We start from the raw sequence: 13668 nt of genomic DNA on the forward strand, positions 1-13668 counted from the left end.
GACTCGGCACACGGTCAGGGGGGAGATGGCCCTGCAGAGACTCGGCACACGGTCAGGGGGGATCGCACCTGCAGAGACTCAGCACACGGTCAGGGGGAGATCGCACCTGCAGAGACTTGGCACACGGTCAGGGGGGATCGCACCTGCAGAGACTCGGCACACGGTCAGGGGGGATCGCACCTGCAGAGACTCGGCACACGGTCAGGGGGAGATCGCACCTGCAGAGACTCGGCACACGGTCAGGGGGGAGATGGCCCTGCAGAGACTCGGCACACGGTCAGGGGGGATCGCACCTGCAGAGACTCGGCACACGGTCAGGGGGAGATCGCACCTGCAGAGACTCGGCACACGGTCAGGGGGGAGATGGCCCTGCAGAGACTCGGCACACGGTCAGGGGGGATCGCACCTGCAGAGACTCGACACACGGTCAGGGGGAGATCGCACCTGCAGAGACTCGGCACACGGTCAGGGGGGATCGCAACAGGAGTTAGGAGCTTGTGGCCCGAAGGATGATGAAACCCTAACACAGGGGGGCCGGTGCCATGGCAGAGCAGGTAAAGCCGCCACCTGCAGTGCCCGCATCCCACGTGGACGCCAGTTCGAGACCTGGCTGCTCCTCTTCTGATCCAGCTCTCTGCTATGGCCTGGGAAAGCAGTAGAAGATGGCCCAAGTCCTTGGCCTCTGCACCCGCATGGGAGACCCGGAAGAAGCTCCTGGCTCCTGGCTTCAGATCGGCACAGCTCCGGCCGTTGCAGCCATCTGGGGAGTGAACCAGCGGATGGAAGACCTCTCTCTCTGTCTCTCTCTCTCTCTCTGCTCTCTCTGTCTCTCTCTCTGTCTCTGCCTTTCTGTAACTCCACCTTTCAAATAAATAAATAAATCTTTAAAAAAAGAAACCAACCATGAAAAATCATGGGATACCAGAGAAAGAACGGCTTACATGAATTTCAATTTTGTATCTTTAGTTATTGCATTAGAAGACACATGTCGGAGCCGTCGTCTGTGCCCTGGGTTCTGGGAAGCTCTCAGAAAACAAAGCAGACCCTGGGAGGCAGACGGAAGGAAGGCAGAGCTGGAGCAGACCTAGAGGGCAGCACAGGGGAGACGGGGGACCAGGACCCGCCCAGAGGGTGTGGGCTCCTGGGAGAGATGGAGGCACCGCAGCGCCCCCACGAGGCCGGTCGAGACGTCACAGGCACCAGCAGCAGGTGCAGACCGGGTGAGGAGCGCCAAAGGAAGGTGAGATAAGGGCCCAGATAGGCGATTTAGATTCAACAAGCTCCCCGAAAACACGCGGGAAGAAACAAACCCACACAGTGCTGGATCCGTCAGGAAACGGAATCATCGAAGACTTCCCACAAACACCAACCCCGCGCACTTCTCCCGCAAGCCTATCAAATACTGCAGGAAAAACATGGCGTCAATCCCGCCTGCAGCGCCGGCACCCCATATGGGGGCTGGTTCACACCCCGGCTGCTCCTCTTCCCATCCAGCTCCCTGCTGTGGCCTGGGAAAGCAGCAGAAGATGGCCCCTGGGCTTGGGTCCCTGCACCCACGTGGGAGACCTGGAAGAAGCTCCTGGCTCCTGGCTTCGGATCAGCCCAGCTCCAGCCGTTGTGACCATTTGGGGAGAAAACCAGTGGACAGAAGCCCTCTCTCTCTCTCTCTCTCTCTCTCTCTCTCTCTCTCCGTCTCTCTCTCTGTGTAACTCTGCCTTTCAAATAAATCAATAAATCTTTTTTAAAATTGTATGTGGACATTTCAAAGGCCCTGGAATGGCCGAAGCCATCAGGACAAAGAACACGGCTGTAAGAAATCCAAGACTTGAGGCACTGGTGTGCAGAAACCAGAAACCGCCTGGGACCGCATAGAGGAATGGGCGCAGCCACGCAGAGACACGGGTGGCTCTGTTAGGGGCCGGGCGAGTCCGCGGGGCAGGGGGTGCAGGTGCGCAGACCCCTGCTACAGGCGAGGGTGCCCCCAGCGCCTGCTGCACCCCAGCATCCCCAAACAGGCCAGGCAGGGTCCCCTTGGGGCACAGTCTCCAAGCCCGCGATGCAGGGCGATGGCACCCTACTTCCGTCTAAACTTTAGCTCCTACTGGTGCAGCCTTTTGGTCGATATCGCCGAAATCTTCCCAAACCCCGTTGTCGGTCCCATCGCCGTCCGCCAGAGAGCACTGGCTTGCCAAAGCTCCCTGTTCTGCTTCTGGCCAGTCTCGGCCGGAATGATGCAGCGTCTGAATCTCCACTGGGGACCATCAGGAACGCGGCGTTCCCCGCCTCTCGGTCCTTCCGCTGCTCCCTCTGCCCGCCCGCACCCGAGCTGCACCCCGCTGATCAAAAGCAGTGGCTGGGACCACACGTCAGAGGGCTGTGCCCGCCCAGAAGCCGGAAGTCTTGGAAGCGTCGGATCCAGCAACCCAGCGTCATCGACAGCAGAGCGCTCTTGCCGACTCGGTTCAAGGTCACGGAACCCTCCAGACCTCGTCTTGCGTTTATTCATCCACTCTCCCATGCATTCACTAAATACGTGATGGTGCACCCACCACGGGGCGGCAGTGCAGGGGCTGTGGCCGTGCCTGCCCTCCCGGCTCACCCCTGCAGAGCACCGCCTCCCGCCGGTACCAGGCATCGCTGTGTCTGGGACCCTGCTGCGCTACTGGGGATACGGTGTCCCCAAGGGTCGTCAAACAGACAAGAGGGCTGGCAGGGGGGACAGAGTCAGGGCTTGGGGGGGACCGGGGCTGGCGGAGCTCTGGGCCCCAGCTCCAGCCCCGCCCACCCCACGTGCTCACAGATGGCCACCAAGTCGGTGTCATTCCTGAACTCCGAAGTGTGGTCCAAGGAGCTGCTGCGGGCGCTCACCAAGCCCAGCCAGTCCCAGAAGGAGCAGTCCCCGGAGAAGGTGGGTGCCACCGTAGGTGCGTGGAGCCCGAGAGAGGGGAGGCCGGGCTGGCCCGGGGCTGGGGGCTGTCGGGGCAGGCTGCTCTAGGCCAGGGGACGAGATGCCGCCACCCTCCACCAGGACTTCCTGTTCACCTACTACGGCCTGATCCTTCAGGCGGAAGAGAGCGGCCTCACCGTCAGGACGCACCTGCAAGGCCTCCTGGAAACCTCCCACCAGTGGCCCAAGCAGAGGGAGGTGAGGCCCCCAGGGCCGGCGCCTGACCGCTCCTGAGCCTGACCCTGGTCTCACTCTGAGCCCTGGCGCTGGGATGTGGGTGAGCCCCTCCCTTAGGCAGTTTGGGGCTGCTCATCGGGGGCCCCCCACTCCCCACAGGGCATGGCTCGCACCGTGGGGCTGGCCGCGGCCCGACACCTGGACGATGTCTGGGCCGTCCTGGACCAGTTTGGCCGGAGCACGCGGGTCAAGTGGAGCCTCCACCTGTTCTCCCTGAAGGTGCGGGCTCTGGGGCCCCCGGGGGCTCAGCAAGGGGCCAGGACACCAGGGCCCCCGCCCCAGGCCTTGGTTCCCTGCCCCTGCATGGCATGTCTGGCACACAGCTGTGCCACACGGTGCCTGCTGGCCTCTGCACCTGCTCGGGTAGCCCTGACCACCCAGCAGGGGCCAGTGCTCTCCCCAGGCCCCACTGCAGTCCCCCTGGGCCAAGACCCTCCCAGGACCCGGCAGCCGAATCCCCCATGGAGCAGGAGGGGAGGGGTGGGCCATCCCAGGGAGGGGGAGTGAGGGGCCGGGGCTCCAGACATCCCCACCCCCAGAGAGCCCCTGGGACACCTCCCCGCCCCTCCCCCAGGGCCAGAGCTCGGAGGACCTGCGCTGGAAGTGGGCGGGCAGCACCATCCTCCTGGCCTACGGGGAGGTGGCCGCCAAGGCCAAGGCCCACATCCTGCCCTGGGTGGACAACATCCTCTCTCGGATGATCTTCTACTTCCACCACAGCTCCTGGGTACGCGACCCCCTCCATCCTGCCCCGGGAGCCCACCCAGCAGCCCCTGAACCTCAGGGCTGAGAGCTCTAGAACCCTGCACACACACGCACACGCACACACACACACACCCAGCTCTGCCCACCTGCACCACAAGGAAACAGGCCCGGTCTCACCCCGGCACCTTCCAACGCCCGTGCCCCACGCCTCCCCAGTGCGAGTGGGCGGTGGCAGGCCCAGGCACTTTCCCATCCTGCACTGCTCCTGCAGGGTCGGGCGGTGGGGGACCGATCCACACAGCCCAGAGGGCTGGGGTGTCCAGGCCCCCCCGCCAGCAGCGGCCTCTGCCCTTGGATGGCGGCCGCGCTCTCTTGCTCCCCCTGCAGGACGAGACGCTGAAGCACAGCTTCCTCACGGCCATGCTGATGCTGGTGGGGGCCATCAGCCGGAGCGAGGGCGCCCACAGCTACGAGTTCTCCCAGACCTGCGAGCTCCTGGAGTGTCTGAAGGTGCGGCCCGGCCTGGAGCCGCCAGGGGAGCGGTGGGGGGGGGGTGCTCCTGGAGCCCCCTCCCGTCTGGGTGCACTGGGGCCTCCCGGGGATCTGGGCTGGCCAGGTATGCCATCCTGCCGGCCCTGACCTGGCGCTGACCAGGGCCCGGCTCCACGGAGCCTCCGGGCCTGCTTTGCACCAGGCTCTGTTACTCAGGTGTCACCCAGACCCAGAGCCAGTCGGAGACCCAGCCACAGTCGGCATCTCGCAGGCGGTGCTGGGGCACCGCAGATTCCCCAGCTTTGCTCTGGTTCCCTCTGGGGGCAGAGATCCCCCCAACCCAGGGTGGGGGGTGAGAACTCTGTGTGGGTCCCGGGGTGGGCGGCACAGGGGCCAGGCGAGCCTGGTGTCAGAAGCAGGACTGGCGCAGCCTGGGTGACAGCTGTGCCTGGTCCCGTAGGTGTTGATGGAGAAGGAGCCGCAGGACGCGCTGTGCACACCGAGCCGCTGGCAGACCCTGCACCTGATCGCCAGCCTCTGGTAGGTGCCCCGCCCCGCCGGGCCTTCCTGGGCACCCAGCGGTGAGCTAGCAGGGCCCGTCCTGACACTAGAGAGCTGCAGGAAGACGGAGTGGGGGCACGAGGCAGGGAGGGGCTAGGGACGGAGCCTGCGCCCGAGGCCAGGTCAGGCTGCCCTGCCCGGTGTGACACAGAGCCCTGCGGGGCCTGGCTGACTCCAGGGGAGCATCCGGGGAGCAGCGCGAGCCCCGGAGTGACCTAGGGCGACCGGCCAGCAGGCGGCTGTGCGCAGACCGGCAGGGACCAGGCGCCCTCCTCAGGCCTGCGGGGGGCGCAGGAGGACAGCCAGGCCTTCCCTCCAAGCAAGCAGGGGGATGGAGAGCCGGGCCGTGGACACGGAGCTGAGACGCAGGGGGCTTCGGGGAAGAAGCCCAGGCCCGAGGCACGGGGCAGGGGTCATGGCGTCCAGGGGACGGAACGGACGGACCAGGAGGCCGGCTAGGGTGGAGGCGGACCCAGAGCCACGAGGGCCACCGCTGGGGCTCCAGGGTTAGGGTTGGGGCCAAGCCCACCCCCTCATCTTCCCAACAGTCAGCTGAGGCCGCCCATAGGGCTGGAAAGGAAGTCGCGGCTGCTGTCCGTCTGCCTCCGCGCCGTGTTTGCGCTGCCGCCGCTGGACGCCCTGCAGAAGCACTCCTGCCTCTTCCTGGAGCCGCCCGACATACAGGTGCGCCCCCAGCGCCCGCCCCCAGCCCAGGGGGGCCTCTCCCCGACCCCCAGCCCCCTACACACACACACACACACCTGTTCAGTCCCTGAAGACAGATGCCTGCCGGTGCCCGCGGCCACCACCAGAGGGCGCTGCGGCTCCAAGGCACGGGCGCAGCACAGGGCCTCCGAGCAGGTGCCCCAAAGCACATGGCAGTAGCTGCTCCTGGCACCTAGGGTGCGCCAGCTCTGCAGAGCTTCTGTCGCCTTCCCAGCAGCGACCGGGGGCAAGGGAACCGGCTCAGAGAAATGCAGCCGTCTGGGCCGTCTGCACCGGCCCCACCCCCAGCCCTGCAGGTGTGCAGAGTGAGCTCGGCTGGCTCGCCCTGGGTGCCGGGAGCTGGGAGGACCGGGCTGGGGCTTCTGTCCAAGCCCACGCCCCACCTGCCTCCTCCACCAGGCGGCGCCGGCTTTGCGATGTTGTGGAGGGAGAGTCCTCCAGGACACCAGGCAGTGGCCGGGTCCCAGCCCCCGCTCCTAGGGGGCCCCGGAAGGGAGGGCGGACCTGGCGTGCTCTGCCCCTCCTCCCTCAATTCACGAAGCAAAGTAGTGAAGACGGGGGGGGGGGGGGGGGGTGCGAGACCCAGGTCAGCGCTGGCTGCACCACACACAGAGGCAGGTGCTTCAGTGTTGAGAGCTCGGGGCGGAGGGGGAGGCCGCACAGCTCTGCCCCTGCACAGGGCCCATGGGCGCCTGGGGCCCGAGCCCTGGACGCCAGCCCTGCCCAGCCTGCATCTGCCCAGTGGGGCCACTGCAGGGACCCCGGGTGGGCAGCTCCAACGACAGGCAGCCTGGCCTGGAGGGTGGGGGCGCCGTGCAGGGGTGTGCTCCCCCACCGCGCTGAGGCAGGCCTGACCCCGCCCTCCACCCAGGCCCTGCTCAGCCAGACCACGGAGGCGCTGGACGGCATGCTGCAGGGCTTCCTGGTGCAGAGCCCCTCGGCAGAGGAGCTGCACTTCCTGCTGTCGGTGAGCGCTGCGGCTCCCCAGACCTGGGGGCCGCCACGGAGGCACGGCCTGCCCCGCTCCCCCCTCCCGGAGGGCACCCCTGCAGCCGTGCCCCGAGGGTCTCCGAGCCCCCTGCAGCCGTGCCCCCCCCCAGGGTCTCAGAGCCCCTGCAGCCATGCCACCCCCCCGAGGGTCTCCGAGCCCCTGCAGCCGTGCCCCGAGGGTCTCCGAGCCCCTGCAGCCGTGCCCCGAGGGTCTCCGAGCCCCCGCAGCCGTGCCCCGAGGGTCTCAGAGCCCCTGCAGCTGTGCCCCGAGGGTCTCAGAGCCCCCGCAGCCGTGCCCCGAGGGTCTCCGAGCCCCCGCAGCCGTGCCCCGAGGGTCTCAGAGCCCCCGCAGCCGTGCCCCGAGGGTCTCAGAGCCCCTGCAGCTGTGCCCCGAGGGTCTCAGAGCCCCTGCAGCTGTGCCCCGAGGGTCTCAGAGCCCCCGCAGCTGTGCCCCGAGGGTCTCCGAGCCCCTGCAGCCGTGCCCCGAGGGTCTCAGAGCCCCATGCAGCTGTGGCCCCCGCCCTCCGGGGCCTGCCCGGCTCAGGCAGTGAGAGCCCAGGACTTCACCAGGGGGTTCCGGGGGAGCTCTGGGCCATCACTGGACAGGGCAGCGGCGGGACGGGTGATGACGGCGATCCCGCACTCACCGTGTGCACGCGAAAGAGCATTCTAGACGGGAGGCGGGACAGCCATGCGCCCGGGGGGGGGGCTCTGAGCTGGAGCCGACGCCTCCACTGCCGAGGAGGAAGGGGCCACTGGGAAAAAGCCAGGGCTGGGCCTGGCAGAGAGGGCGTGGTCTGGGTGTTGGGGGGGGGGGCCTGAGCCGAGTGGGCGTGGCCTGGCTGCGGTGGGGGGGCCTGAGCCCATCAGGCAAGGCCTGAATGTGGGTGGGGCGTGGCCCTGGTCTGCTGAGTGGGGTCCTGCTGAGGGGCGTGGCCTGGTGCGGTGGGTGGAGTCCTGCTGAGGGCGTGGCCCGGCGCCATGGGTGGGGTCCTGCTGAGGGCGTGGCCCGGCGCCGTGGGTGGGGTCCTGCTGAGGGCGTGGCCCGGCGCCGTGGGTGGGGTCCTGCTGAGGGGCGTGTCCTGGTACAGTAGGTGGGGTCCTGCTGAGGGCGTGGCCCGGAGCCGTGGGTGGAGCCTGAGCCCAGCAGGCATGGCCTGGATGTGGGTGGGGCGTGGCCTTGGTCTGCTGAGTGGGGCCAGGCTGGGGGCGTGGCCCGGCGCGGTGGGTGGAGCCTGAGCCGAGCAGCCGAGGCCCTGCTGGTGTGACCGAGGCCGCTCCCCGGCCCGCAGCACATGTACATCTGGATGGCGTCGGAGAAGGAGCACGAGCGACAGCGGGCCGTGCGCAGCTGCGTGGTCCTCCTCGAGTTCCTGAACCGCAGCCTCCCCCTGGACGTGAGTACCGCCCCGCCCCTCCCGGGTCCGCCTGGGCTGCCGAGGGGGCTCCCGGCCCTGGGCTCCTAGGCCCCTGCGGCCAGAGGGCAGGGGCTCCGGACAGGAGCGCAGCCCAGGGGCCCTCCCTTCCCACGCCTGAGAAGCACACGGGAGTGGGCACCCCTGCCCGCTGAGCCCCGGCCCCCTGAGCCCTCGCGGGGGTGGGGGGCTGGGCCCGCCCTGCACCTTGGGCAGGCAGCCCCTTCCCACAGCCCGGCTCTGCCGTGTCAGATGGGTGGGGGCTCACGGCTCCCATCCCGACCCCCCCACACACTGCTGCCCCTGCTTGGGTGGAAGTCAGCTCCACCCAGGGGAGCAGCCACAGCACGCGGTCCTCGGGGAGACCCGGGCGATGGAGGCGCGGCCATGGGCAGGAGAGCAGGGGCACTTCTCCTGGGGCAGGGGACGGGGGAGGGGGAGTCTCTGTGTTCCTGGGGGGAGGCACCCCCAGAGGGGTTCAAGTCTCCAGTGTCCCAGGACGGGGCCCAGGGTGAGGCACGTGAGGCCGTCGCCTCGGCCGCTGGACTGGCGGGGTGGCCGAGGGCTGGGGACGTGGGATGCACCCCACCTGCCCGGGCAGCATCTGAGTTTGTGACAGAGCTGTGTGAGGGGGGAGGCCGGGCCCTGCGTGCATGCGGATCCTCGCTCCCGCCCCAACGCGCACTGCTCAGCTGGGCTCAGCGTTTTCGCTGAGTGGGGTCCCCTCCTCACTGAGTAGTGCAGGCAGCCCACGCCCTTTGGCCCCGTGAGGCCTGGCGAGCGCGCGGCGAGGACCCCGCGTGTGCCTTGAGCCCGCCAGCCGTGCCCCGCCCTCTCGCCACAGCCGCAGCAGGGCCTGAAGCGCGCCGGGCAGCTGGCGGGCGTGTTGGGCATCCTCTGCCAGGACCCGGACAAGACCGTCCAGAGCTGCGGCCTGCAAGGCCTGGGCCACCTCTACCAGCTCCTGCTGCGCCAGAGAAGTGAGCTCCACCCCCGGGCACACCACGCCCCCGCCAGGGCCTCCCCCCTCCCCAGGCCTGACTCCTGCCCTGTCCCCTCTTAGAACCTGAGGCCGCCCCAGCCCTGCCCTGCCCCCCGCCACCTGGAGAAGCCGCTCAGGTTGCAATCCAGACCCAGAGGGAGCTCCTGCCACCCGGTGTGCATGGGGGCCCGCCCTGGAGCAGCGCGGACCAGCGTGCCGGCCCCCCGGGCTCCCCGGACATCAAGGTCAGCCCCTGGAGTCCGGGCGGGCAGTGCGGGGGGGGGGGGGCACGCCAGAGCACGGGCTCTCCTCTGTGCTGCCACCCCGAGCCGGGAGATGTCTGGGATGGCCACACCCCTCTGAGATGTAGTCAGCTGGTGCCCGCGGGGGCTGTCCCTGCCTGCCCCGGCCACATTCCCTTCGCCATCTGTGTTGACACGGAGGGGGCTGCTGAGGTGCTGGGCCCCAGTTCACACAGACCCCATGACTGGGGCACTCAGCCCCTGCAGACTCGGAGGTGGGGCTCTCACCGGGGCCCCGCACAGCCCCAGTAAACGTCCTTGAAGTGGAAGCACAGATTGATCCAAAGGCTGACGGGGTCGCGGCCCAGCGGGCTTGCGCCACTCCTGGCCCTCGGCGGCCCTAGCGAGCTGTCGGGGTGCCAAGGCCCAGCAGGAGTTCAGTTCCAGGAGCCGAACCCTGGGATCGGTACTTCATTTCTCCGTGTCCAGAAAGAGGCCTGGCTGGGCTGCAGGTCACATCCTGGAACCTGGGCAGGGGGCAGCGGGGGGGGGGGGGGAGGAGGAAGGGGCACCCCAGCCGCCAGCTCACTGGGGGTGGCAGCCAGAGCAGAATGCTAAGGGGCAGCCCGCTCACCCTGTGTGGCCCCTGACCCAGGCATGGTGTCTGGCTCTGGCCACCCTGTGTGGCCCCTGACCCAGGCATGGTGTCTGGCTCTGGCCACCCTGTGTGGCCCCTGACCCAGGCGCGGGCTCTGGCTCTGGCTCTGGCCGCCCTGTGTGGCCCCTGACCCAGGCGCGGGCTCTGGCTCTGGCTCTGGCCGCCCTGTGTGGCCCCTGACCCAGGCGCGGGCTCTGGCTCTGGCTCTGGCCGCCCTGTGTGGCCCCTGACCCAGGCGCAGGCTCTGGCTCTGGCCGCCCTGTGCGGCCCCTGACCCAGGCGCGACTCTGGCTCTGGCCGCCCTGTGTGGCCCCTGACCCAGGCGCGGGCTCTGGCCCTGGCCGCCCTGTGTGGCCCCTGACCCAGGCGCGGGCTCTGGCTCTGGCCCTGGCCGCCCTGTGTGGCCCCTGACCCAGGCGCGGGCTCTGGCTCTGGCCCTGGCCGCCCTGTGTGGCCCCTGACCCAGGCGCGGGCTCTGGCTCTGGCTCTGGCCGCCCTGTGTGGCCCCTGACCCAGGCACGGGCTCTGGCTCTGGCCCTGGCCGCCCTGTGTGGCCCCTGACCCAGGCGCGGGCTCTGGCTCTGACCCTGGCCGCCCTGTGTGGCCCCTGACCCAGGCGCGGGCTCTGGCCCTGGCCGCCCTGTGTGGCCCCTGACCCAGGCGCGGGCTCTGGCTCTGGCTCTGGCCACCCTGTGCGGCCCCTGACCCAGGCGCGGGCTCTGGCCCTGGCCACCCTGTGCGGCCCCTGACCCAGGCGCGGGCTCTGGCTCTGACCCTGGCCGCCCTGTGTGGCCCCTGACCCAGGCGCGGGCTCTGGCTCTGGCTCTGGCCGCCCTGTGTGGCCCCTGACCCAGGCATGGTGTCTGGCTCTGGCCGCCCTGTGTGGCCCCTGACCCAGGCGCAGGCTCTGGCTCTGGCTCTGGCCGCCCTGTGTGGCCCCTGACCCAGGTGCGGGCTCTGGCTCTGGCCGCCCTGTGTGGCCCCTGACCCAGGCGCAGGCTCTGGCTCTGGCTCTGGCCGCCCTGTGTGGCCCCTGACCCAGGCATGGTGTCTGGCTCTGGCTGCCCTGTGTGGCCCCTGACCCAGGCGCGGGCTCTGGCTCTGGCCGCCCTGTGTGGCCCCTGACCCAGGCGCGGGCCCTGGCCCTGGCCGCCCTGTGTGGCCCCTGACCCAGGCGCAGGCTCTGGCTCTGGCCGCCCTGTGCGGCCCCTGACCCAGGCGCAGGCTCTGGCCCTGGCCGCCCTGTGTGGCCCCTGACCCAGGCGCGGGCTCTGGCCCTGGCCGCCCTGTGTGGCCCCTGACCCAGGCACAGGCTCTGGCTCTGGCTCTGGCCGCCCTGTGTGGCCCCTGACCCAGGTGCGGGCTCTGGCTCTGGCCGCCCTGTGTGGCCCCTGACCCAGGTGCGGGCTCTGGCTCTGGCCGCCCTGTGTGGCCCCTGACCCAGGCGCAGGCTCTGGCTCTGGCTCTGGCCGCCCTGTGTGGCCCCTGACCCAGGCATGGTGTCTGGCTCTGGCTGCCCTGTGTGGCCCCTGACCCAGGCGCGGGCTCTGGCTCTGGCCGCCCTGTGTGGCCCCTGACCCAGGCGCGGGCCCTGGCCCTGGCCGCCCTGTGTGGCCCCTGACCCAGGCGCAGGCTCTGGCTCTGGCCGCCCTGTGCGGCCCCTGACCCAGGCGCAGGCTCTGGCCCTGGCCGCCCTGTGTGGCCCCTGACCCAGGCGCAGGCTCTGGCTGTGGCTCTGGCTCTCCCTGGACAGGAGATGGTGACAGAGGGGAGCAGGAAGCAGAGGGAGGCCGGGAGGGTCTGCCCGCAGACTGCGGATCTGGGAGCTTCCGCTGCAGGACAGACTCCTGGGCCTGGGCTCCACTTCAGGGCTCCTCGGGTTGCCCTGAATACACTGCACCTTCATCCTTGTCACCACCATCACCATCACCCCCACTGCTGTCGTCACCCCCTCATCACAGTCATCACCACCACCATGACCACCACCATCACTGTCACCACCACCACCAGCACCACCAGCACCCTCATTACCATCATCACCACCACCATCACCGTCATCACCACCATAATCACCCTCATTACCATCATTATCACCTCCATCACCACCATCACCATCACCACCACCTCCGTCACTGTGCCACCACTAAGACCTCCACACCACCCTCGTTGCCACTGCCCTGCATCATCACCACTGCCTCCACTCCCCCTGACTGCCCTAGGACCCCCCTGTAAGCCTGCTGTGAGGTTCTAGATTCTTCCGCTAGCGTAGGGGCTTGTCCTTGAGAACCCTCATGGCTCCCCCTGCAGGGGAGGAGGCCGGGCCACCAGGATCCGGGAACAGGCACGGGGCTGAGCGAGCAGACAGCCCCAAGCAGGGTCCAGGTGTGCCCAGCGCAGAGAGATGTGGCCGGGGTTGACCGTGAAACGGGGGGCCAGCCCCAGGGAGAACAGGGGTCAGGGCACAGGAGGCTGGGTGAGCAGACTTGGAGGCCCAGGGTGACGGCCCTGCACCCCGGCTGCAGGGGCTGATGGAGCACCTCACGGTGATGGAGCTCACAGACCTCGCCTGGACGGCCATCGACGGCCTGGGCTCCCCCAGCCCCCTCCGCGCCCAGGCAGCCGCCCAGATGCTGTTCTCTGTCATGAAGGAGCACGGGGCCAAGCTGGAGAGGGTGAGGGGCTGTGGGGTGGTGGGCGGGGCAGTCAGCACCCAGAGGCTGTGGGGGGGTGGGGGCAGTCAGCACCCAGGGGCTGTGGGGGGGGTGGGGGCAGTCAGCACCCAGGGGCTGTGGGGGGACGGGGGCAGTCAGCACCCAGGGGCTGCGGGGGGGTGGGGGGCAGTCAGCACCCAGGGGCTGCCTCCGGGCTCGGCCCCGTGGCCACCCAGGTCCCGCCCTGGGCAGCAAGCGACACGACTGACTGTGAGAACGGTGGCACAGCCCTAGCGAGTCCCCGGGGCCCTGGTGGGCTGCAGATCCTGGGCAACACGCAGGGTTGGGCAGTTGCCCTGTGGCCTCGTGGGGGCGGAGAGGGGGTGCACTGATGAGGGGGACACTGTGGGTAGGACAGCACACACGGGAACGGCAGGGAGAGACAGGAGGCGCGGCCGGTCCCGCAGGGGTGACTCGGCCTCACGGATGAGTGAGACCCAAAAGCGGGGGGGAGGGGGGGCATTCCAGGCGCAGGAACAGCAGGTGAGCGACAGCTCAGAGAGCGTCCGACTTCCAGCCCGAGCAGCTGGGGCTGAGTTGAAGACCTCAGGTGTCCTAGAAGGTAGTGGGCTCGGCTCGCCTCAGACTGGACATCCAGGGCGTGACTGTGCCTCCCCCGTCAGACCAGATATCCAGGGCGTGGCTGCGCCTCCCCCATCAGACCAGACATCCAGGGCGTGGCTGTGCCTCCCCCATCAGACCAGACATCTAGGGCGTGGCTGCGCCTCCCCCGTCAGACCAGACATCCAGGACATGACTGTGCCTCCCCCGTCAGACCAGACATCTAGGACATGGCTGTGCCTCCCCCATCAGACCCCCAAGGCCATGGCCGTGCCTCCCCCATCAGACCCCCCCAGGTGTGGCTGTGCCTCCCCTGTCAGACCAGACATCCAGGACATGGCTGTGCCTCCCCCATCAGACTCCCCCAGGCATGGCTGCGCCTCCCCCGTCAGACCCCCAGGCGTGGCTACGCCTCCCCCGTCAGGCTCCTTGGAGCAGGCC

The 13668-nt window shown here is 69.0% G+C and overlaps 1 protein-coding gene across 1 annotated transcript in view; it reads left to right on the top strand.

Moving 5' to 3' along the window:
- LOC133758230 (maestro heat-like repeat family member 5) overlaps positions 1–13668 on the top strand; it is a 37925-nt gene that overhangs the window by 12168 nt on the left and 12089 nt on the right. Inside the window, exons 8-19 of the mRNA XM_062189413.1 lie at positions 2801–2908; positions 3029–3145; positions 3284–3403; positions 3765–3911; positions 4277–4399; positions 4842–4921; positions 5491–5710; positions 6540–6635; positions 7951–8055; positions 8918–9053; positions 9137–9300; positions 12478–12627. Of these exons, the coding sequence (XP_062045397.1) occupies positions 2801–2908; positions 3029–3145; positions 3284–3403; positions 3765–3911; positions 4277–4399; positions 4842–4921; positions 5491–5710; positions 6540–6635; positions 7951–8055; positions 8918–9053; positions 9137–9300; positions 12478–12627 (1566 nt within the window). The remainder of the gene's footprint in view (positions 1–2800; positions 2909–3028; positions 3146–3283; positions 3404–3764; positions 3912–4276; positions 4400–4841; positions 4922–5490; positions 5711–6539; positions 6636–7950; positions 8056–8917; positions 9054–9136; positions 9301–12477; positions 12628–13668) is intronic.

This window comes from Lepus europaeus, chromosome 4 (genome assembly GCF_033115175.1).
Source record: "Lepus europaeus isolate LE1 chromosome 4, mLepTim1.pri, whole genome shotgun sequence".
Taxonomy (NCBI): domain Eukaryota; kingdom Metazoa; phylum Chordata; class Mammalia; order Lagomorpha; family Leporidae; genus Lepus; species Lepus europaeus.